The sequence below is a fragment of the Zea mays genome, chromosome 9 (genome assembly GCF_902167145.1).
Source record: "Zea mays cultivar B73 chromosome 9, Zm-B73-REFERENCE-NAM-5.0, whole genome shotgun sequence".
Classification (NCBI taxonomy): domain Eukaryota; kingdom Viridiplantae; phylum Streptophyta; class Magnoliopsida; order Poales; family Poaceae; genus Zea; species Zea mays.
Window position 1 is genome coordinate 50,904,428 of NC_050104.1, and position 25,554 is coordinate 50,929,981.

Sequence of the window (25,554 nt, forward strand, 5' to 3'; positions counted from 1 at the left end):
AGTTACTAAATGTAAGTGTATACCAAACCAGATTAATAATAGATTAAAATTATTAATAAAACCACAATGTGATGCAAATGACAAATTGAGTTTAATTTCATAAGTTAATCATGCGAGAGCCCTGAGCTGCTCATGACCGCGAGCACGACTAGTATACCAGTTTTACACTCTGCAGAGGTTGTACCCTTTACCCACAAGTCATGTTACCCATCTGCCACGAGGTTGTACGGGCCTCATACACCTCTACCAAGGAAGCGAGGCGGGGTAACACTACGAGGCCTTTACAAAGTTCCACTAGCTTCAGAAAACCCACTATAGTTTCTAGGGAGCGCAATATAGGAATCCCCCGTCTGAAAAGCCATCACAGCAAAATCAACCCGAGAACCTCACTATACCGACAACTCCCCTACTGCCCCTTGCCCCTTTTGGGTAAGGTAGACCTCCACTAGCTTTCCTAATTAGTCAGCCAAGGGCGTCCCATTCCACCCTTGTGGTGGCACGTTTATCTCAAGTTAAGCTCCATGTTCCAATTAACACAATAGTCTTATCATGAACAGAATAGAACAACAATAATAAAGCATGATCATGAGTAGTAATTATCTTAATACCCAAAGCCACATATAGCAATAGCAGATACTACCCAAAAAGTTCTATGGTAAAACAAGGTATAAAGATGACCAAACTACGGTGACCTATTGGGTCCCATAAAAATTAAGCCTAAGCATGCCAAAGTGATTATAGAGAACATTATTGGATAAATGAAAGTGGTCAAGGACACAACTTGCCTTTAACGAGCTGCTGCTCAGTATTTTCCACCTGCTGAGCACCTGGGTCCTCAGTTGCTTGCCCGTCTACTCGCAACAATACAAACAAACATGGTACAGGAGAAATTAACATCACACCAAACATCAGAACAGAATGCATGATAATATTCTACGCATCATAATGAGACCACGTGTTTGAGAACCACTAAATTCAGAGTTACGGTTAACAAGTTGTGATTTTCCGAAGTTTTAAGTGTTTGATATAGGATAAATTAAGTGCATAATTTTAGTATATGATTCATTGCAAAACAAAGCTACCAGGTGATAAACAATATTAATACAAAATTAATGCAACTGGAATGAATTAAAAAGGAATTAAAATGAATTACACATGAATTAAACAAGTTCTAGAATTATTTTTATACTAGAAAATCACTTTCTTTATTATTTTATCCCATTTTATTTCCTAACTGGACTGCGCACATTATTCTAGAGTTCTACAGGGGCTACTTTGTAAAATTTAGGACTCATGTGTGATGGTTTTATATTTAACCTGGTCTGCGGGTTGATTTACCAAAACATTAGGGGCTATTGTGTAAGACGAGCTGACTGTCACACCCGGCTTTAAGGAACAAAGCCAGGTGCATCTCATACATGCGCCAAGAAGACAACATATATATGAACAGAGTGTATAGAGATAAATGTCATAAAACATCAGAGTATTTATTACATAGCGGAAGACTTATTACAAAATAAAATAATAAATATAAAACGAACTAAGGATCGTCGGCGCCAATGTCAACTGAGAAACGCCACCTAGATCAGATCATACTCCTCGCCTTGTGGCTCCTCCTGAACCACATGTTCTTCTCCTGTTGGGGGGTGTGAGACAGCAAGAGTGAGCTCACATACGTTCATCGCTCAACAAGTTGTGGGGAATAATGTGACATGAACTCACCAAAGGTGGGAGTTCATGTAGTGTAAGGCTGATCAATGAAATAAAGGCTGAAGCTGAGCATTGCTTTTAGAAGTTGGTCAAAATTTTATTAGCAGTTACTAAGTGTAAGTAAATACCAAACCTTAGAAATAATAAATAAAAGTAATAATAAAATAATCCCAAATGCAATGATATGACAGATTAAGTTTAAGTTCCATAAATTAATCATGTGAGTGTCCGAGCCGCTCATGACCGTGAGCACGGCTAGTATACCAGTTTTACACTCTGCAGAGGTTGCGCATCTTTACCCACAAGTCGTGTTACCCATTTGCCACGGAGTTGATCAGACTCCATACACCTCTACCGAGGAAGCGAGGCAGGGTACCACTACGAGGCCTTTACAAAGTTCCACTAGCTTCAGACTACCCGCTACATTTTATAGGAAGCTCCAGTGCAGGGTTCTTGCCTGACCGCCATCGCAGCAAAATCAACCCAAGGACCCCCCTACACTGACCACTCCCCTACTGCCCTTGCCCCTTTCGGGTAAGGCAGCCCTCCACTAGCTTTCCTAGTTAATCAGCCAAGGGCGTCCCATTATACCCTTGTGGTAGCACTGTTTTCCCGGATGGTTCTCCATGTTCCCATTAACATAATGATCTTATCATGAATAGTAAATAATAAATAGATAATAAAAAGGTATGACAATGAGTGATAAATATCTTTATACCCAAAGCCACATAAAGCGATAGAATGTACTACCCAAAAATTTAGTAGTAAAACCAGTGGTGAAACAAGGTATAAAGATAGTCAAAATCTAGGGTAACCTATTGGGTCCCATCAGAATTAACCTATGCAGATCATTATGATTAATAAGAACATGAATAGGTAAAAGAAGTGATCAAGGACACAACTTGCCTTCAACGAGCTCCTGCTCAGCAGTCTCTACTTGCTGAACCTCAGATTCCATAGTGGCTTGCTCGTCTATTCGCATCAACACAATACATACATAGTATAGCCAAAATCAACATCACACCAAACATGTAAATAAATATACAGTAAAATCTATACATTAAAATGAGATCATAGGAACTAGAATCACTAAATTTGGAGTTATAGATTTCAAGTTATGAATTTCCTAAGGTTTAATGTGATTAAAATAGGATTAGATGATAAATTAATTTTCTAACTGAGTTCATGTCAAAACAGTGATACTAATTGATAGAGAATATTATTACAAAATTTTAGAAATTGAAATGGTTCAATTTGGACCAAAAATGAAATTTCTATGAATTTTACAAGTTTCTAGATTTGTTTTTGTATTAAAAATGAATTTCTAATATTATTTCTCTGTTTTTAAACGTCTCTGGACTGGGCCTCGAATTCTAGAAAGCGCAGGGGTTCTGGCGCAAGTTTACCGAGACACAATGAATAGTACTCTGAGGACTGCGGGTTGATTCTATAATATTCCAGGGGCTCTTACGCAAGACTAACAGCCGAAAGGGTATCGGCTAATATCGGCCGTCCGATTAGAAATCACGCGTCCAGATTAAATCAGCAAACGCGCGAACCGGTACGCCGAGGGATCCACACGATCTAAGATCAACGGTCACCATTTAATGAATGCAGAGGTAAGCGCCTATCGTCCGATTCGAGATCGACGGTGAAAGTAGCCTAGAGGGGGGGTGAATAGGCTACACCTGAAAATTTTCACTAAAAACTTCGAAATAGGTTAAATTAAAGTTGCACCGGTGCAAACCGGTTCAGTCGATTTTAATCACAACTGAACAGGTTTGAACCCACTCAACTTAAATTTAATAATCTATTGAACAAATGCGAAGTAGTAAAGAAAATAGCTAAAGATTTGCCCTACACAAGAACTACTTGAATGAATAATATGAACCAACCACCGAATATGAAGTGCTTAACAAGAACACACAAGAACACGCGATATAACCCGAGGTTCGGCAACCACCACAAAGGTGTCCTACTCCTCGTTGAGGAACCCACAAAGGGCCGGGTCTTTTCCAACCCTAATCCTCCAAAAGCCGACCACAAAGGTCAAGGCAATCTCTTCTCAAATCTGCTCAAGGAGCGGGTGATACAAACTTCTTGGAGTCGTCCACAGATTTGGAGACTCCCAAGCAACCTCTAACCGTCAAGGAACACGAGGTTCCAAGAGTAACAAATCCGCACACGGTTAAGTTTGCAACGAGCTCAAGAACAAGAGAATGGGAGAATCGAGATGAAATTGACAGCGAGTTCGATCGAGTTCACCTCACACCAAGGGTCCTTCAAATGATTGAAGGAGATGCGAATGCGGGTGTGAGAGGTGAAGTGAATGCTCTTGTTTGAGGGTTGGTCAGCCAAAGATTCATGGGAGAGGCAGAAGTAAATGAGAGAGAGAGTGTGAGGGGGTATATAAAGGATCCCCCAAAAGCTGGCAGCCGTTGGGAGAAAAAGGACAAAAACCGGTTGAACCGGTTTACAAACCGGTTGAACCGGTTTCTGCCAGGGGGATCCCGGTCCACTGGTCTACTCAGCCGGACACTGGACCGGTTTTAAAACCGGCTGAGTAGGGACAAAAATCGGCTCAACCGGTTTCTGAAAAATATCTGCTGCGACTTTTCTGACAGCTCTGACTGTCAGACAGGTCAGAGCAGAGGTGGCAGGGTGAACAGTACCGAAACCGGTTGAACCGGTTTCAGGACCGGTTGAACCGGTTTTGGGGGCTGAAACCAAACTTGGAGAATTTTGAAGAGAACAAAGGGAGAGACTTTGTGGGAAGTGAAATTTGTTTTTTCTCAAGAGCATTCATGATCTGGGAAAAATGATCTCAAAGGAGTTTTCAAAAGAATTGAACTTGGCTCGTTTCACAACTTACTTAACCGTCGCGGATCCCTCTTAATTGTACGGCGATTCCTATGACTCAAGAATTATAAACTTAGCACTGCCGTTGTTTCAGAGCACTTGGAGCACGCCATTTGATGTGGAATTTTAAATCTGCTGTGCTTTATACTTTTATGCTCGTAGGATCTGTGCTTCCCCTGTCTGTAGAAATACTGTGTACATACTAGGAGCAAACTTGTTAGAATCTTAGTTTGTTTTGTCATTAATCACCAAAACCCTGAATTAGGGTTGATTGCACTTACAATCTCCCCCTTTTTGGTGATTGATGCCAAAACAAACTAGAATAGAAATAATAATTAAAATTTACAAATACTTGCGATATAAAATCTTTTGTGCATGTGTAGCTCCCCCTAAATATGTGCATGAGTTTTGCGATATTAACATTGACTTGATATGTCAATTTGCAACATATTTAGAGAGAGAGAACAATCAACACCATACACAAAAATGATGAGATATAAAACATAATTGAATATAAAGAGTAAAAGCACATTCAAGCTCATCATTGCATAGCATATGATATGAAAAAGTTCTACAGCTATTACATTAATGAGAGCTCGTCTCATCACATCATCAAGTGTTTATGGCATTCAAGCCATGCATGCAGCAAAATAGTTATTACAGACCAAGTGTTCATTACAAAAATAAAGTACAAGAATAATAAACGTTCTCCCCCTTTTTGGCACCAAGAACCAAAAAGAGAGAGAGAGAAAAGCGCCAATCCAAGGATCACCAGTGGGGAGGAGGATGATGAGGAGCGAAGAGGTGTTGCGCCAGGTCGGAGGCAAAGTGTTCCTCTCCAGACTGGGCCGGAGGAGGAGCACTGCCAGACGGGTCCTGGGGCGGAGGGTAAGAGGACGATTGGCCCGGATCCCCGTGATATGGGGGTGGGTCAAACTGCTCCGGATCATCAAAATATGTTTCTTCTTCTTCGACGTCATCGGCAGATGAAAAAGGTACCCCATACGCCTGCTGGTACCACTCGTTGACATCTGGAGGAGGAGGGTGAAGAGGTACATCAGGAGAGCGAGGGGCGAAGGGAGTACCCAAAGCGGAAGCTTGACGACGAAGGTTGTCGTCGGTCTCCCGCTGACGTCGAGCCACCTCATGGACATCTGCAGCAATATTTCGGCACATGGAGAAGAAGGCCGCAAACCCGTGGACCAGGCGGGCACCCATCCCGCGGCCACGACCTCGACCACGACCACGACCACGTGGTGTGGGAGATCCGCGGCCAGGGGAAGGGCGCGAGGCACCAGCAGCAGCAGCAGCACCAGCACCGGCAGACGGACCAGCAGATGTATGACCACGAGAACTGGAGGGGGCTTTCCTGAGGCGCCCAGCTGGATTGTTGGGATCAATCCAGAAAGGGGTGTATGACTGATGTCGGGTGCCTTTCTCAAATCTGAATTGGGTCACGACCTCAATCATTTTCATAATGAATGGAGCATGAAGACACCCCTTCAAAGGAAAGCAGGCAGCATGAATAATTTCCTGCCAAATCATGTCAAAGACATTAATCCTTTCTGAGCTGTTTGGTTTCATAAAAGAGAGCAAGACTTTGCTCTCCCCAAGGATGTTCATCTGATTTCCCCCTTTTGGAATGAGGGTCATCCTGCAGAGGGAGTTGATATAACGATAATACTTATGAATGTTGGTTGACTCCCAATACTTTCCAGACTCAGACAGATGAAGGTCCTTGGCTTCATCTCTTGTGGGCTGCCGGAAATCATGAATCTTGATCTTGTCTCCAGATATATCCTCGTCAGAAAAGCCAAGAATGTGAGCAAATCGACGATAGCTCACCTTGTACCAACTACCTTCAATGAAGAAGTTCAGATAGGGGTAGTTGTAATGACTCTCCTCGTCAGCAAGCTTTATCCAGAGAGTGGAGTAGAATTGTCCAATCACTTCATCATTCCAATCATATTGGAATGTCATGATGTTCTTCATTTGCTTCCTTTCACAGGCCCTCAGTGCCTGTGACATTTCTGGGTCCCCAATCGCTTCACAACCTTCCCAATTAATATATCGTTGATGAAGGATGGGTTGATGCTTCTTGGGAAGAATGACGGAGTTATAGAAATCCACGTGGTGAAGAGTCCAAAAGCGATTTCCATCGATCCTGGCATCGCGAATACGCAATACAGGATTTTGGAAACGAAGATCTTGGAGAAGAGCAGACCCTCCACTGGCCGTGAAGTCAGTGACTGGCTCATTGCCAGCACGCCGAGCCTCGGCCCGGTGGAGCACCAAGCCGCGAATCACGGGAGCCTGAGCCGGGGGAAGATCAACTTCATCATCCTTCCCACCATCATCATCACTTGCAGGCTCCCACGCCTGCAGATTCGTCGCAGGTCGAGACCGACCGGAAGGAGTCCGGGAAGTCCGACCGCGAGCACTTTGAGACCCAGAGGCCTCAGTACCCGGCATGACATTGCCGCATCCGCGCCCTCGCTTGGATCGAGAGCGAGGTGGGGTATCACCATGGATTTCCTGGTCATCCGATGAGTCGGATTCGACCACTGACGGATTCCTTCGACGCACCATTCTAAGAAATAAGAGATAGAACCTATGATGAGCAAGGATCAACCACGTTTGAGAAAAAGACGCATAAGAGATTGAGCATGCACTTCAACCGTTCATATGAGCGGTTCAACTACAACGAACAATATCAAATCGCTAATCTCAACAGTGTTTGTGACAAAATGAAGATAGTCTAAGTGTTGCAATCACTTAAACTAAAATGTACCCAGCGAATGATACATAAGATAATCAAGAACGCGTAGGATCGAGTACAAGGAAATAACATAGAACAATACCTCGATCCAAAGATGGGGTCAAGATCTCCCAACGAGATGGAGGGAGATGATGGAAACACGCCGGGAAGAACGGATCTCCAACCACACTTCCAAAATGGGTGAGGGCTCGAGTGAGTTTGGAGAGGAGAGAGGAGAAAATAAGATGGCGGCGGCGGCTGAGAAACAAGACTGAGAAGGGGAAGAGGAGAGAGGGAGAGGTATAAAAAGGAGAAGAGTCGGCCGCCAGAAAACCGAAAACCGGTTCAACCGGTTTCAAAACCGGTTCAACCGGTTTCGGGTCAAACAGCGCAGTAAAAGCGCGCAGAAAACAATGTTGACTGCGCGAAAATCGTGGCAGTCTGACAGCACAGACTGCAAAACTGACAGCGCAGACTGCGCAGCTGTCAGCGCAGACTGCGCGCGGACTGACGGCGCGACGGCCAAAACCGGTTCAACCGGTTTTTATACCGGTTCAACCGGTTTCCACCAGGGAGAAACCGGTTGAGTGGTCTACTCAGCCGGTTTACCCAACCAGATTTCAAATATTGCCCGGAAGGGCTGTAATAGCACTTAGCAAATATGACATGAGATATTTTAAAGATAAAAATGATATTTCTCATTTCATATTGCTCAAACAATCAATTTTCAACCATCAAATTTAATCAAAATTTTAGTTATTAAGTCACGTTTCGAGAATCCAAGATATTTAGCTCACTCCTAAGAAAACAAAACCTAGTCTCATCAAGGGGTTTTGTGAAGATATCGGCTAGTTGATTTTCGGTGCTCACATGAAATAGTTCGATATCTCCTTTGGCTTCATGGTCTCTCAAGAAATGGTGTCTAATGTCAATATGTTTGGTTCTAGAGTGTTGCACCGGATTGTTTGTAAGTTTTATGGCACTCTCATTGTCACATAAAAGTGGAATTTTGTTAAACTCACAACCAAAATCTCTAAGGGTTTGCTTCATCCATAGCAACTGTGCACAACATGCCCCAGCTGCTATGTATTCAGCTTCTGCTGTGGAGAGTGCAACACAATTTTGTTTCTTGGAACTCCATGACACTAAGGACCGCCCAAGGAATTGGCAAGTCCCAGTAGTGCTTTTTCGATCTACTTTGCAACCGGCATAATCTGAGTCAGAATAGCCAAGCAAATCGAAAAAGGAGCCTTTAGGATACCATAATCCTAGGTTTTGGGTGTGGACTAAGTATCTTAGAATTCTCTTAACGGCTACAAGATGACAGTCTTTAGGATTTGCTTGAAAACGTGCACACATACAAACACTCAGCATTATATCAGGCCTAGATGCACATAAGTAAAGCAGTGATCCTATCATTGATCTATATAATTTTTGATCTACAGGTTTACCTTCCTCATTTAGGTCGAGATGTCCATTTGATGACATTGGAGTCTTGGCGTGCTTTGCTTTTTCCATGCCAAACTTCTTGAGCATATCTTGAGTATATTTAGTTTGGCATAGAAAGGTACCTTCCTTGAGTTGTTTGACTTGAAATCCCAGGAAGTATTTAAGCTCGCCCATCATAGACATCTCAAACCTGTTCGTCATTACTTTGCTAAACTCTTCACAAAATTTTTCATTAGTACTACCAAATATAATGTCATCAACATATATTTGGCACACAAATAATTCATTATCAACTTTTCGAGTAAACAAAGTAGAGTCAGCTTTTCCTATTGTAAACCCATTTTTAATTAAAAAATCTTTAAGACAGTCATACCAAGCTCTAGGGGCTTGTTTAAGCCCGTAGAGTGCCTTGTGAAGAAGATAAACATGATTTGGCTTCTTTGAGTCTTCGAAGCCCGGTGGTTGCTCCACATATACTCTTTCTTGTAGTGGTCCATTTAAAAAAGAGCTCTTGACATCCATTTGATATAGCTTGAAATCATGGTTAGTAGCATAGGCAATTAATATTCTAATTGATTCTAACCTTGCTACCGGCGCATATGTTTCACCAAAATCAAGTCCTTCCACTTGAGTATAGCCTTGGGCAACCAACCTTGCCTTGTTTCTTGTAACAACGCCATTTTCATCTTGCTTGTTCCTAAAGACCCATTTAGTCCCAATCACATTTTGTTTGGGTCTTTGGACTAAGGACCAGACTTCATTCCTAGTGAAGTTGTTCAACTCCTCTTGCATGGCAATTATCCAATCCGGATCACCCAATGCTTCTTCAACCTTAAGTGGCTCAAGAGAGGAAACAACCGAGTAAAATTCACAAAAATTAGCTAAACGAGATCGAGTCGTTACCCCTCTCCTGATGCTACCCAGGATGTTGTCCACCGGATGATCCCTTTGAATTGTATGATGGACTCTTGGATGAGGCACTGATGGATGTCTTTGTATTTGCTCTTCCTCATCAGTTACTTGATTAGGAGGCACTTCACCATCAATATTTTCTTGTTCATCTTCTACCACTGTTGGCATCCTTTGATGATTTTCTTCGTGGTTTGGATGACTTGAGGTTGATGGGTTTGCTTGGGTGGAGACATTGTCACTCACCACCCTTGCACCCACATCAACTACCTCATTGGTCATCCACAAGGTTCCTTCTTCATCATCCCTTTCTTGAGGTCTCACCTCACCTATGCCAAGTTTCTTTATGGCCTCACAAGGTAGTTCTTCATTTCCTGCAGTGTCATTAGAAACATGCCCTTGCGAGCCATTAGACTCATCAAATGTCACGTCTATCGCTATTTCAACAAGACCGGTGGAATTGTTGAAAACACGATATCCATGCGCATTTGATGCATAACCAAGCAAGAAACCCTCGTCCACTCTAGGAGCAAACTTTGAGCTCTTGACTTTCTTGTTAAGAATAAAACATTTACAACCGAATACTCTAAAATAATCAACTTTAGGTCTGTTACCAGTGAGAAGCTCATAAGCAGTCTTTTTGTAGATCTTATGAAGATAGAGGCGGTTGATTGCATGACAGGCGGTGTTGACCGCCTCTGCCCAGAAATTGTCAGGTGTTTTGTATTCATCCAACATGGTTCTTGCAGCTTCAATTAGAGTCCGGTTCTTTCTTTCCACAACACCATTTTGTTGTGGAGTGTAAGGCACCGAGAACTCATGTTTGATTCCCTCTTCTCCTAAGAATTCTTCGACACCTGTGTTCTTGAATTCCGTCCCATTATCGCTTCTCACTTTCTTGATTTTGAGCTCAAATTCATTTTGAGCTCTCCTCATGAATTTCTTTAAAATTTCTTGAGTTTCACCTTTGTCACTCAAAAAGAAAACCCAAGTGAATCGAGAAAAATCATCAACAATAACTAAACCATACTTACTACCACCAATGCTAATGTAGGCCACAGGTCCGAAGAGATCCATGTGAAGAAGCTCCAATGGCCTCTTTGTTGTGACCACATTCTTTGATTGATGTGGGACTCCATGTTGCTTTCCTGCTTGACATGCGCCACAAACCCTATCTTTCTCAAATACAACATTTGTTAGTCCAATGATGTGATTATCCTTTTGAAGTTTGGCCAAATTTCTCATACCGACATGGGCTAGCCGGCGATGCCATAGCCAACCCTTGTCGGATTTTGCCACTAAACAAGTCTCAGGCGTCACTTTACTTGTTGTGAAATCAACAAGATAAAGCTTGCCCTTCAAGCGACCGGTAAAGGCAACTGAGGAGTCCTCCCTTCTAAGGATCTTCACATCCACATCCGAAAATAAGCAATTATAACCCATTCCACAAAGTTGTGAAATGGACAACAAATTATAGCTCAAGGAATCTACTAATAAAACATTTGAGAGTGATTGTTGGTCAGAGATAGGAATTTTACCAATACCAATCACCTTACTCTTGCCACTATCTCCAAACACAATTTCTTGTGCTTCTTGAGTTAGTTGCAGTGTATGAAACATGTCTTTCTCCCCGGTCATGTGATTTGTACATCCACTGTCAAGCACCCAACTTGACCCACCAGAGGAGTAGACCTGCAAAACAAGTTTAGGCTATACTTTTAGGTACCCAAATTGAATTGGGTCCTACAGTGTTAGTTATAGCCTTGGGTACCCACACACTTCTTTTCATGACTTTTTGTTTAGTGTAGGCACCGACATATTTCACAACCAATTTCCCTGAATCCCAAGTCAACATATAATCACAAAGATATGAGTGGGAAATGGGAGCATTAGATTTTTGTCCACTTGAGGATCCCACTTCCTTCATCTTATTCTTTGTGGAACTCAAGTTAACCTTTACCTGAGATGACTTGTCATTTGAGGAGTGGATCCTCCCCAAGGCATCATATAGAGTGGTTCCCTCTATGAACTTGGGGGATCTCCACCCCTTATGCACTGTGCTAGGGTTTTCCTTGGATGAGTTGAACCCAAGCCCCCTTCTACCATTGTTGGGCTTAAGGGACTTGTACTTGGGTTCAACTTTCTTTAACCCATCATTGCTAGAGCATCTTTTCAAAATTTCTTTGACCTTCACCTGTGGGCTATGCTTCCTTGCATGGTTAGTTAGACAACAAGAAGCATGATATTTGGCACAATGCTTGCAAGAATCATCATTAGAGCTAGACTTAGATTCAAATACTAAAGTGGGGGCATTGATGTTCTTGCAATTTTCAAGTTGCACTTGAAGTTCTTGATTTTGAACATTCAAGCTTAACATGCTTGATTCAAGTGCATTCTTTCTATTTGCAAGGTTATCAATAGAGGTTTTCAAGTTAATTACTTCTTTATCTTTATTGTGAATCAACTCTTGAAGCTCTAGGTTTCTTTCCTTTTCAAGGATAAGCAAGTCTTCTTGAGCGTCAAGAGTTGCTTTTCTTTTATCTAGCTTTTCCATTAGTTTTGTGATAACATTGTATCCATTTAAGCCAAATTCTTTAATCATTTTATTTTTCATGGCAATTTGATCATCATCATCATCATTTGAAAAATCATTGCTAAATAAAGTTACCTTATCTCCCTTTGCCATGAGGCAAGTTGGAGTGTAGGAGTCATCTTGAAGGTTGGTGAAGAGTTACGCGCTTGATGTAGATTGGATGGCCACATTTGCCACCACTTCCTCTTCCTCGGAGCTAGAACTCTCATCATCGGAGTTCCATTCTTCACCAATATGAGCTTGTCCATACTTCTTCTTCTTGAAGTATCCCTTGGCCTTGCCTCCCTTTTTAAACTTGTCCTTCTTGTATTCCTTCTTGGCTTCTTGTTCCTTCTTGTTAGGACAATCCGCTATGAAATGACTGGTTTGGCCACATTCATAGCATGCCCTCTTCTTTCCTTTCCTTTGGAACTTGTCATTCTTCCTTACAAATTTCTTGAAAGTTTTGATGAACATAGCTGTGTCTTCATCACTTGAGCTATCTTCATCACTTGAGGTCTCGACCACTTTCTTTGCTTTGTGGTCTTTGCTCTTCTTGAGATTGTCTTGTTCATTTGTGATCAAGGCATGAGAGTCTCTTGTCTTGATGGGGGCTTCTTCGGACTCGTGTTGTTGAATTTTTGCAAATAATTGATGAGGCGTCATGTCCTCATAATCATCACGATCCCTTATCATCCTTGCAAGACTTTTATCCTTCTCTTTATAAGCTCTCATGAACAATCTTGTGACCTTGGAGTCACTCCAATCTTCACTCCCAAGAACTCTTATTTTGTTGACCAATACCATCAATCGATCAAAGAGTGATTGGAGCGACTCACCCTTTGTCCAATCATATCTTGCAAGCTCACTTTCCAAAGTTTCAACTCTATGTCTTTTAGCTTTGGGATCTCCTTCATGTGACATTCTAAGAATATTCCAAATGTCACGAGCATCTTCTCTTCCTTGAACCTTCCGGTATTCTTCCGGACAAAGACTTCCTTTAATTATGCTCACTGCTTGAGCATTTCGATGAACCTTTTGCATCATTTCCGGAGTCATCTCTTCTCCTTGGGCGGGCTTATACATACCTACATTAACAATCTCCCAAAGACTAGGATGCACACCGATTAAATGCGACTTCATCTTGTCGGCCCACTCATCATAGTTCAACTCACTAAGAGTTGGTAACTTTCCAAGTGGGGCGGAAGAGAAGTTGGGAATATAATTTCTAGAGTAATCGAATTGAACTTTGCTAAAGTCATTATCTTTGCTTTTGGTAGATGATCCTTCGGTGTTGAGGCTTACCTTGCTCAATACCTTAGACACCAAAAGATCCACTAGATCGTCATTATAATCAAACGTTCCCTTACCTTTATCTTCTTCGGCCTTTCTTCTTGATTCCTCTTCTTCGGCCTTTTTCCTAGCATCTTCCTCTTTCATTTTGAGGAACATTTTCTCGGCAATCTTCATGGCGAGGTCGAGGACCTTGGGGTCCACTTCCTCACCGGAAGATGTGACGGGGATTTCCTCGAGGAGAGGATCCACATGGTCCCGTTGTGTAGACATGATCGTTTCCTCACGCGGTTAAGCGTAAAACGAGGCACGAAGCTCTGATACCAATTGAAAGTAGCCTAGAGGGGGGGTGAATAGGCTACACCTGAAAATTTTCACTAAAAATTTCGAAATAGGTTAAATTAAAGTTGCACCGGTGCAAACCGGTTCAGTCGATTTTAATCACAACTGAACAGGTTTGAACCCACTCAACTTAAATTTAATAATCTATTGAACAAATGCGAAGTAGTAAAGAAAATAGCTAAAGATTTGCCCTACACAAGAACTACTTGAATGAATAATATGAACCAACCACCGAATATGAAGTGCTTAACAAGAACACACAAGAACACGAGATATAACCCGAGGTTCGGCAACCACCACAAAGGTGTCCTACTCCTCGTTGAGGAACCCACAAAGGGCCGGGTCTTTTCCAACCCTAATCCTCCACAAGCCGACCACAAAGGTCAAGGCAATCTCTTCTCAAATCTGCTCAAGGAGCAGGTGATACAAACTTCTTGGAGTCGTCCACAGATTTGGAGACTCCCAAGCAACCTCTAACCGTCAAGGAACACGAGGTTCCAAGAGTAACAAATCCGCACACGGTTAAGTTTGCAACGAGCTCAAGAACAAGAGAATGGGAGAATCGAGATGAAATTGACAGCGAGTTCGATCGAGTTCACCTCACACCAAGGGTCCTTCAAATGATTGAAGGAGATGCGAATGCGGGTATGAGAGGTGAAGTGAATGCTCTTGTTTGAGGGTTGGTCAGCCAAAGATTCGTGGGAGAGGCAGAAGTAAATGAGAGAGAGAGTGTGAGGGGGTATATAAAGGATCCCCCAAAAGCTGGCAGCCGTTGGGAGAAAAAGGACAAAAACCGGTTGAACCGGTTTACAAACCGGTTGAACCGGTTTCTGCCAGGGGGATCCCGGTCCACTGGTCTACTCAGCCGGACACTGGACCGGTTTTAAAACCGGCTGAGTAGGGACAAAAATCGGCTCAACCGGTTTCTGAAAAATATCTGCTGCGACTTTTCTGACAGCTCTGACTGTCAGACAGGTCAGAGCAGAGGTGGCAGGGTGAACAGTACCGAAACCGGTTGAACCGGTTTCAGGACCGGTTGAACCGGTTTTGGGGGCTGAAACCAAACTTGGAGAATTTTGAAGAGAACAAAGGGAGAGACTTTGTGGGAAGTGAAATTTGTTTTTTCTCAAGAGCATTCATGATCTGGGAAAAATGATCTCAAAGGAGTTTTCAAAAGAATTGAACTTGGCTCGTTTCACAACTTACTTAACCGTCGCGGATCCCTCTTAATTGTACGGCGATTCCTATGACTCAAGAATTATAAACTTAGCACTGCCGTTGTTTCAGAGCACATGGAGCACGCCATTTGATGTGGAATTTTAAATCCGCTGTGCTTTATACTTTTATGCTCGTAGGATCTGTGCTTCCCCTGTCTGTAGAAATACTGTGTACATACTAGGAGCAAACTTGTTAGAATCTTAGTTTGTTTTGTCATTAATCACCAAAACCCTGAATTAGGGTTGATTGCACTTACAGACGGTCCGAACGAAGGGAGTATCACTGATCTAATCAGAACCATCAACCCGAGATCCTACGGTCCACAGTTCTTCTTCTCGCCCTATTCTACACGACGGAGACGCACAGTCCGCCCACGACGGAGCATCATCGGCGGACGCGCAATTCCACGGCTGGACGCTCCAAACTCAAAATTGGTCGGTGCCAAACCTAGAGGGGGTGATGGCGATTACGGAAAGGGGTTTCTCACCTCAGTTGGTAGCGCGGACAGCCCTGGCCACGGTGAGGTGCGGTACCGCGGCGGATGTAAGGTTCCGGCGAGCGATTCACCCGCGCCAGGTCACCCAAGTCACACGAGGAGGCTCCCGAATCAAGCGGTATATCCTGGCGACGGGCTCCGATCACAACTTGAGGCTAAAACGGCGATAGGACCATGAATCCGTGGCCGCGGCGGCGGGACTACTCTTTCTCTCTCTCGGTGATAGGGCGGCACTGGAAATTAGGGGAAACTGTGGAACAGAGAGAGGCAATGGATCGTGGCCACGGATATAGGGGTGGGCTGAGCCGCAGCTGCAACGGCGTCAGCGAGATCCCCGGAAGGTGCTCGCCGCGGATCACGCGACCGCTGTTGACGCAGCCGTGCGAAGGAAGGGGGTGACAGGTGGGGTCCCGAGTTCAGTGAAACGGAGCGCGAGCGGGACAAGCGGCGATGGCTGCCAGCGGGACCCACACCACAGTGAGCACGCAACAGGGGGTGAGGCTGCCGCACGGACCCAGCTGTCGGCGCACTCGGCCACGGGGCTAATGGGCTGCACGGGATGAATGTCCTGGTGGGCCAAATGGGGGATCTGCAGCCCGGTAAGTTCTCCTTTTCTTTTTCTTTTATTTTTTTCTTTCTATTTTCTTCATTTATAAGGTTTAGTTTGAATTCGAATTTAAATTCGAATTTGTGCCAAATTCCTTCTCATTTATTTGTGTGAGGTTAACTTACAATTTTAGAGATATAATTTAGACATGATATATATATTTTATATCATTTCTCTTCTTCCCATTTTATAAAACCCTAATTTTAATTTAGGGTTTGGTTTAACTTCTAGCATTTATTATCTTATTATCCTTATTATTTTTATTTAATGCACAAACATGTAAAACTCCAACATGATGCACTTTAGTTTATTTTAGAATCATTGGTTTTAATTAATCACTCTCAATTATATGGGTGCTCTTTTTATGATGCAAATAAGGCACATAAAATTGAGGATATCTCTCTATTGTTCTTTGCATACAACTTTGAGTATTACAAATCCTACCCCCTTAAGAAGAATCTCGTCCTCGAGATTTAGGAAGGACTAGGGAAAAGATGGGGAAAATCTATGCGAAGCCCTTCTTCTCTCTCCCAAGTAGCTTCATCTTCACCATGGTGACTCCATTGTACTTTGCACATCTTTATCACCTTATTTCTTGTAACTCGAGTCAATGTGTCCAGGATCTTGATAGGGTACTCAGCATAGGTCAGATCATCTTGAACACTAAGGTCCTCCATTGGTAACTGCTCCTCAGGTACCCTGAGGCACTTCTTTAGCTGGGACACATGAAACACATCATGTACATCTGACAGGTGATCGGGTAGCTTCAGTTGATATGCAACTTCTCCCACTCGCTTTAAGATCAAGAAAGGTCCAATGAAGCGAGGGGACAACTTTCCTTTAACTTTAAATCTCCTCATACCCCGGAGTGGTGACACCTTCAAATAGACATGATCACCCTCCTTAAACTCCAGTAGTCTTCTCCTATTATCAGGATAGCTCTTTTGCCTGGATTGTGCAATTCTCAAATTTTCTCTTATCATTCGAACTTGTTCTTCTGCCTCTTGAATAAGTTCAGGCCCAAAGAACTGTCTTTCTCCAGTTTGATCCCAATACAGGGGAGTCCTGCATTTTCTACCATACAGAGCTTCGAATGGTGACATCTTCAAACTGGCCTGGTAGCTATTATTATAAGAAAACTCAGCATAGGGTAAGCTCTTTTCCCAACTGCCACCATGCTTGAGAGCACAAGCTCTTAACATATCTTCCAGCACTTGATTAGTTCTCTCTGTCTGTCCATCAGTCTGGGGATGGTAGACTGAGCTAAAATTCAACCTTGTATCCAAGCTCTCATGCAACTTCTTCCAAAATCGAGAAGTAAACTGCGATCCTCGATCAGACACGATCTTCTTAGGCACACCATGTAGGCAAACTATCCGAGTCATATATAATTCTGCTAGCTTGGCTCCCGTATAATTAGTCCTCACAGGTATAAAATGAGCGACTTTTGTCAATCTGTCCACAATTACCCAAATAGAGTCATATCCTGCTGGGGTGCGGGGTAGTCCAACAATGAAATCCATACCAATTTCTTCCCATTTCCACTCAGGTATCTTCAATGGGTGCAATAGTCCAGCTGGTCGTTGATGTTCGGCCTTGACTCTTTGACATACATCACACTTAGCCACATGAGCAGCCACATCTCTTTTCAGTCCATACCACCAATACTTTTGCTTCAAATCTTGATACATCTTAGTGCTACCAGGGTGGATAGAATAATCAGAATCATGGGCTTCTTTCAATATAGTCTCACGGAGGCTATCAATCTCTGGAACACATATCCGATCTTTGAACCATATAGTACCTTGCTCATCCTCCGTGAATTCCGGAACTCGACCCTCAGTAATCAGATCCTTAATCTCTTGGATTTTTGCATCACCAACCTGACCTTTACGAATCTCTTGCTCCAAGGTAGGTTCCAATTCAATGGTGACTCCTTCCGTGTGTGTAACAATTCCCAGGTTGAGCCTCTCAAAATCTTTTGCTAATTCATCGGGTAGCTGGACAACAAAAGCGGAGTGAACATGCTCTTTCCGACTCAAGGCATCTGCAACCAAATTTGCCTTGCGTGGGTGATAGTGAATCTCCAAATCATAATCCTTAATGAGCTCCAACCAACGACGTTGCCTAAGGTTGAGATCCTTCTGAGTGAATATATACTTCAAACTCTTATGATCTGTGTATACTTGGCACTTAGTTCCCATAATGTAATGTCTCCAAATCTTAAGAGCATGCACAACTGCTGCCAGCTCTAAATCATGAGTGGGGTAGTTCAATTCATGTTTTCGCAACTGACGAGACGCATAGGCGATCACATGTCCTTCTTGCATGAGCACACATCCAAGTCCTTGGCCACATGCATCACAATAAATGTCAAATCCCTTCTGTAGATCTGGCATAACCAATACTGGTGGCGACATTAGTCTCTCCTTCAATTGATCAAAGTTTTCTTGGCATTTCTCATCCCACTTGAATTCTCTTCCTTTCTCCAAAAGCGAGGTCATAGGCTTGGCAATTTTAGAGAACCCTTCAATAAATCTCCGATAATATCCTGCGAGTCCCAAGAAACTCCGAATCTCAGTAACTGTAGTGGGCACTCTCCACTCCATTATCTCCTTCACTTTAGCAGGATCCACTGCTATTCCTCCATTAGAAATAATATGACCAAGGAATGGCACCTTGTCAATCCAAAACTCGCACTTGCTGACTTAGCATAGAGTTGATTATCTCGCAGCTTCTGTAGCACCAACCTTAGATGTTGTTCATGATCACTTTCATTCTTAGAATAGATAAGAATATCGTCGATGAACACCACGACGAATCTGTCCAAATACTCCATAAACACCTTGTTCATCAAATTCATGAAATAAGCTGGTGCATTGGTCAATCCAAATGACATAACAGTAAACTCATATAATCCATATCGGGTTGAGAAAGCCGTCTTGGGAATATCCGATGGTCTAATCCTCATCTGGTGGTAACCGGATCGGAGATCAATCTTCGAGAATACTCTAGCACCTCGCATCTGATCAAATAAATCTTCAATGCGGGGTAACGGATACTTGTTCTTCACGGTAACATCATTAAGGGACCTATAATCCACACACATCTGCTGTGATCCGTCCTTCTTTTGTACAAATAGAACCGTTGCTCCCCAAGGTGAAGAACTCAATCAAATGTACCCAGCCTCTTGCAACTCTGTTAAGTGCTTCTTGAGTTCTTTTAACTCTTCTATAGACATCCTATATGTCCATTTAGAAATAGGAGCAGTTCCAGGTAAGAGATCTATGACAAACTCAACTTCTGTATCTGGTGGCATCCCTGGTAACTCCTCTGGAAAGACATCCGGAAAATCCTTAACCACACGGATGTTGTCACCAACAAACTTCCCATCGACTAAGAATACCGCTAGTCAAGTGGCGGTAGTTACTGCAATTCCAACTTCAAATCTTTCTCCTTTGGAACTGGTGAGTTCTATGGTTCCTTTAGCACAGTGCATAAACTGCCTTTGCCTTTCTTAACCATGACATACCAAGGATTACGTCTATAGTGCTCTCTTCTAACACTATAGGGGTAGCCCATCTGGGTTGGAAACATAGGGTAAGAAAGGAAGAATTGTAGACGAGGCGAGTAATTACGAATCGTGTTACTTTGGGGGATTTATTAGCTAAGCAGTTTAATGTTTTATCTACCATAGCTAATTCAATACCTTATAGTGGTACATGCTAAGATGCCCAACTATAATGTTTCAATCAATCAAAGAAGCAAATCAAGCATTTATCATCAGAACAATCAAACAACATTTTTAAATATAGAAAATAGTTTTGTTTTGGTCTTAGGCCTCCTATCTCTTAAAAATGTCATAGGGGTAGGGATTCCAAGGTGTGAAATCCATCTTGTCTCAGAATAGAAAAGATAAGAATGATTAGAGTAGAACAGTAGAAGGTGAGACAAGATCAAGATATGTGTAGAAAGAATCAGAGTAAGGTAAGTATAGAATGAATCAGAATAAGATAAGTAGGTCCATTTCTATCTAGGTTTCGTCCTACAGTCAACATTTCCTCTGATACCACTTCTGTCACACCCGGCTTTAAGGAACAAAGCCAGGTGCATCTCATACATGCGCCAAGAAGACAACATATATATGAACAGAGTGTATAGAGATAAATGTCATAAAACATCAGAGTATTTATTACATAGCGGAAGACTTATTACAAAATAAAATAATAAATATAAAACGAACTAAGGATCGTCGGCGCCAATGTCAACTGAGAAACGCCACCTAGATCAGATCATACTCCTCGCCTTGTGGCTCCTCCTGAACCACATGTTCTTCTCCTGTTGGGGGGTGTGAGACAGCAAGAGTGAGCTCACATACGTTCATCGCTCAACAAGTTGTGGGGAATAATGTGACATGAACTCACCAAAGGTGGGAGTTCATGTAGTGTAAGGCTGATCAATGAAATAAAGGCTGAAGCTGAGCATTGCTTTTAGAAGTTGGTCAAAATTTTATTAGCAGTTACTAAGTGTAAGTAAATACCAAACCTTAGAAATAATAAATAAAAGTAATAATAAAATAATCCCAAATGCAATGATATGACAGATTAAGTTTAAGTTCCATAAATTAATCATGTGAGTGTCCGAGCCGCTCATGACCGTGAGCACGGCTAGTATACCAGTTTTACACTCTGCAGTGGTTGCGCATCTTTACCCACAAGTCGTGTTACCCATTTGCCACGGAGTTGATCAGACTCCATACACCTCTACCGAGGAAGCGAGGCAGGGTACCACTACGAGGCCTTTACAAAGTTCCACTAGCTTCAGACTACCCGCTACAGTTTATAGGAAGCTCCAGTGCAGGGTTCTTGCCTGACCGCCATCGCAGCAAAATCAACCCAAGGACCCCCCTACACTGACCACTCCCCTACTGCCCTTGCCCCTTTCGGGTAAGGCAGCCCTCCACTAGCTTTCCTAGTTAATCAGCCAAGGGTGTCCCATTATACCCTTGTGGTAGCACTGTTTTCCCGGGTGGTTCTACATGTTCCCATTAACATAATGATCTTATCATGAATAGTAAATAATAAATAGATAATAAAAAGGTATGACAATGAGTGATAAATATCTTTATACCCAAAGCCACATAAAGCGATAGCATGTACTACCCAAAAATTTAGTAGTAAGACCAGTGGTGAAACAAGGTATAAAGATAGTCAAAATCTAGGGTAACCTATTGGGTCCCATCAGAATTAACCTATGCAGATCATTATGATTAATAAGAACATGAATAGGTAAAAGAAGTGATCAAGGACACAACTTGCCTTCAACGAGCTCCTGCTCAGCAGTCTCTACTTGCTGAACCTCAGATTCCACAGTGGCTTGCTCGTCTATTCGCATCAACACAATACATACATAGTATAGCCAAAATCAACATCACACCAAACATGTAAATAAATATACAGTAAAATCTATACATTAAAATGAGATCATAGGAACTGGAATCACTAAATTTGGAGTTATAGATTTCAAGTTATGAATTTCCTAAGGTTTAATGTGATTAAAATATGATTAGATGATAAATTAATTTTCTAACTGAGTTCATGTCAAAACAGTGATACTAATTGATAGAGAATATTATTACAAAATTTTAGAAATTGAAATGGTTCAATTTGGACCAAAAATGAAATTTCTATGAATTTTACAAGTTTCTAGATTTGTTTTTGTATTAAAAATGAATTTCTAATATTATTTATCTGTTTTTAAACGTCTCTGGACTGGGCCTCGAATTCTAGAAAGCGCAGGGGTTCTGGCGCAAGTTTACCGAGACACAATGAATAGTACTCTGAGGACTGCGGGTTGATTCTATAATATTCCAGGGGCTCTTACGCAAGACTAACAGCCGAAAGGGTATCGGCTAATATCGACCGTCCGATTAGAAATCACGCGTCCAGATTAAATCAGCAAACGCGCGAACCGGTACGCCGAGGGATCCACACGATCTAAGATCAACGGTCACAATTTAATGAATGCAGAGGTAAGCGCCTATCGTCCGATTCGAGATCGACGGTCCGAACGAAGGGAGTATCACTGATCTAATCAGAACCGTCAACCCGAGATCCTACGGTCCACAGTTCTTCTTCTCGCCCTATTCTACACGACGGAGACGCACAGTCCGCCCACGGCGGAGCATCATCGGCTGGACGCGCAATTCCACGGCTGGACGCTCCAAACTCAAAATTGGTCGGTGCCAAACCTAGAGGGGGTGATGGCGATTACGGAAAGGGGTTTCTCACCTCAGTTGGTAGCGCGGACAGCCCTGGCCACGGTGAGGTGCGGTACCGCGGCGGATGTAAGGTTCCGGCGAGCGATTCACCCGCGCCAGGTCACCCAAGTCACACGAGGGGGCTCCCGAATCAAGCGGTATATCCTGGCGACGGGCTCCGATCACAACTTGAGGCTAAAACGGCGATAGGAGCATGAATTCGTGGCCGCGGCGGCGGGACTACTCTTTCTCTCTCTCGGTGATAGGGCGGCACTGGAAATTAGGGGAAACTGTGGAACGGAGAGAGGCAATGGATCGTGGCCACGGATATAGGGGTGGGCTGAGCCGCAGCTGCAACGGCGTCAGCGAGATCCCCGGAAGGTGCTCGCCGCGGATCACGCGACCGCTGTTGACGCAGCCGTGCGAAGGAAGGGGGTGACAGGTGGGGTCCCGAGTTCAGTGAAACGGAGCGCGAGCGGGACAAGCGGCGATGGCTGCCAGCGGGACCCACACCACAGTGAGCACGCAACAGGGGGTGAGGCTGCCGCACGGACCCAGCTGTCGGCGCGCTCGGCCACGAGGCTAATGGGCTGCACGGGATGAATGTCCTGGTGGGCCAAATGGGGGATCTGCAGCCCGGTAAGTTCTCCTTTTCTTTTTCTTTTATCTTTTTCTTTCTATTTTCTTCATTTCTAAGGTTTAGTTTGAATTCGAATTTAAATTCGAATTTGTGCCAAATTCCTTCTCATTTATTTGTGTGAGGTTAACTTACAATTTTAGAGATATAATTTAGACATGATATATATATTTTATATCATTTCTCTTCTTCCCATTTTATAAAACCCTAATTTTAATTTAGGGTTTGGTTTAACTTCTAGCATTTATTATCTTATTATCCTTATTATTTTTATTTAATGCACAAACATGTAAAACTCCAACATGATGCACTTTAGTTTATTTTAGAATCATTGGTTTTAATTAATCACTCTCAATTATATGGGTGCTCTTTTTATGATGCAAATAAGGCACATAAAATTGAGGATATCTCTCTATTGTTCTTTGCATACAACTTTGAGTATTACACTGACTGAAGGGGTACCATCGCATATAGGCCATCAAATCGGACATGGATGACCCAGATTAGATTGGCGCGTTTAAATGATTAGTGTGCTATGAGAGCCCTCGAATCAAGGATCTACGATCCGAGGCCCACGCAACGCCCTAACCGCCAGCCAACCGATCAAAGGCCAGATCATACAGTCGCAATGGGGTAGTTTCATGTGCTAATCTGAATCGTCCAACACGAGATCAACGACTAGGGTTTACGAGAACGTGACCCTTGGATTCGATCACAACGGTCCGTGTGTAATATAATCGAAGGGGTATTCTCTTCTAATCGTGGTCGTCCCGAGCTAGATCGATGGTCATCCTTGCCCGGTTACCCCACATCCAACAACGACGGCGCTAGAACAGGGGCACGACAGCGCCCTCATCGGAGTAGGGCGTCCACCTGATTCCCGCCGTAATCCCTCGATTAACTTGCAGTACACTTCTATAAGACCATGGCGAGGAAGTGGGATGGATACTCACCAACAGTGAGGATGCGAGGCGGCAGCACTGCGGCAAGGCATGGGCGGAAGGCTTGTGCCTGCTCCAATGAGCAATCCCAGGCTCCCGGCTTGCTAATATTAAAAGGCGCGAGGCACCCATCTTCCCTCACGACGTCGCGGAGCTGCCCCAGTCTGGATCGCAGGGTCAAATCGACGGTTGGACAGAATCCCCCACACGGTGGCGCTCTGCTCTTTTTCTCACACGACGACGCGCTTGCTGGAGATTGGAGTTTGCTTCGCTGGCAATGAATAGGTCGAGGCATGACGTTCGGCGCGTCAGGTTATAGCCCCCCTCCTCCCAACATTCGCAGAGTTGGTTTGGGTCAACGGTAGCTTGCACGGCATGAGGAGGAGCTACAGAGCTACGGAGAGTCCGTTGCAGGGAGATCTACAGCAACCATGGGCCCACATGTCATCGACCCGAGCTGAGAGAAATATGCGCTGAGTGGCTGACAAATTATCCCCCGCACGTAGAGAACGCGTGAGAGAACAGCGCCAAAGTAGAACGAGTCTGCCCCATGGGCGCCACCTGCCAGTGAGCGAAATGGCAACATGTGGGCGCAGTAATGTGAGACTGACCGGTGGGCCCCTGTTGTCGGCACCAGTCTGTCGTAGTGGGCTTTCATGACCGCACGAGGTGGATAGATAGGTCGGCTGGGGGGTTTGGCCCAGCACACGTTTCCTTTTCTTTTTTTCTTTTTCTTTTTCTTTTCTGTTTTCTTTTTATTTATAGTTTGAGTTCAAATTTCAAATTTAAATTAGCCAATTTCAAACTTCAGGTTTAAATTAAATGCACAACCAAGGAAATCTAGCATGATGCATAATTCCATGTGTTTATTTAGTATTTGTTTAAAAGAATTATTCCTCATGAATAAGTCACATAATCAAAATAGCTCCTTTATTATTTCAAATGACTAGAGTCATGAGTACTCTATACTAGGGTTTACAGCAACTGCCTTGGCTGTTGCAGTGTATTAGATACTGACTTCTGATTGATTTGTTGCATGTTTGTTTTAACACTATGCTTCCTTGCAGTACCTCTTTCCATCTCCTGTCGCTGCCTCTACCATATCTACCTGAAGGAACAAATTTGAGCGCATCTTTTGTTGACAGTGGCTTTAGTTTGCTATTGGTGCTCTAGTAAGAAAAATAGATGTATTTTGTTGACGGTGTCTTCACAATCTAGCACATGACTCATGAAAAGCAGTGTTCTGGTACAAACATTTTGTTGATAATGGCTTTAGTTTGTGTTGATGCTTCAGTTTGCTGATGATGATGCTTGTACTGTTTTTTACTACTTCAGTTTGCTTGACAAACTATTGTGAAGATGGATAAAGTGTGATGTGATGATGGATGAACTAATTTACTATGCTTCAGTTTACTTTGTTTGATTTTTTCCTGATTTTTGAATTATTGTTTATAGCATCAAATAGCTATGGATGAACTATTTCCTGATGATGGATAAAGTTCTC

General features: G+C 43.1%; 1 protein-coding gene across 1 annotated transcript; it reads right to left on the bottom strand.

Annotated features, from left to right (window-relative positions):
• Positions 1–20,357: 20,357 nt before the first annotated feature.
• LOC103638366 (uncharacterized) lies at positions 20,358–24,410 on the bottom strand. Its single transcript, XM_008661298.4, has 3 exons — positions 24,063–24,410; positions 21,532–21,597; positions 20,358–20,551 (listed from the first exon to the last, which is right to left on the bottom strand). The coding sequence occupies exons 1-3, from the start codon at positions 24,343–24,345 to the stop codon at positions 20,496–20,498; spliced, it is 405 nt and encodes a 134-aa protein (XP_008659520.1). The 5' UTR covers positions 24,346–24,410; the 3' UTR covers positions 20,358–20,495.
• Between the last annotated feature and the right edge of the window lie 1,144 nt (positions 24,411–25,554).

Excerpts from the sequence above, each read along its gene's own strand:
- LOC103638366 (XM_008661298.4), bottom strand. The coding sequence starts at position 24,345 with ATGCCTCGACCTATTCATTGCCAGCGAAGCAAACTCCAATCTCCAGCA. Across the intron at positions 21,598-24,062 it reads GCCTCGCATCCTCACTGTTG|ACGAGCAAGCCACTGTGGAA; the intron begins GTGAGTATCCAT and ends TGATGCGAATAG. Across the intron at positions 20,552-21,531 it reads TGAGCAGGAGCTCGTTGAAG|GAGAAGAACATGTGGTTCAG; the intron begins GCAAGTTGTGTC and ends ACCCCCCAACAG.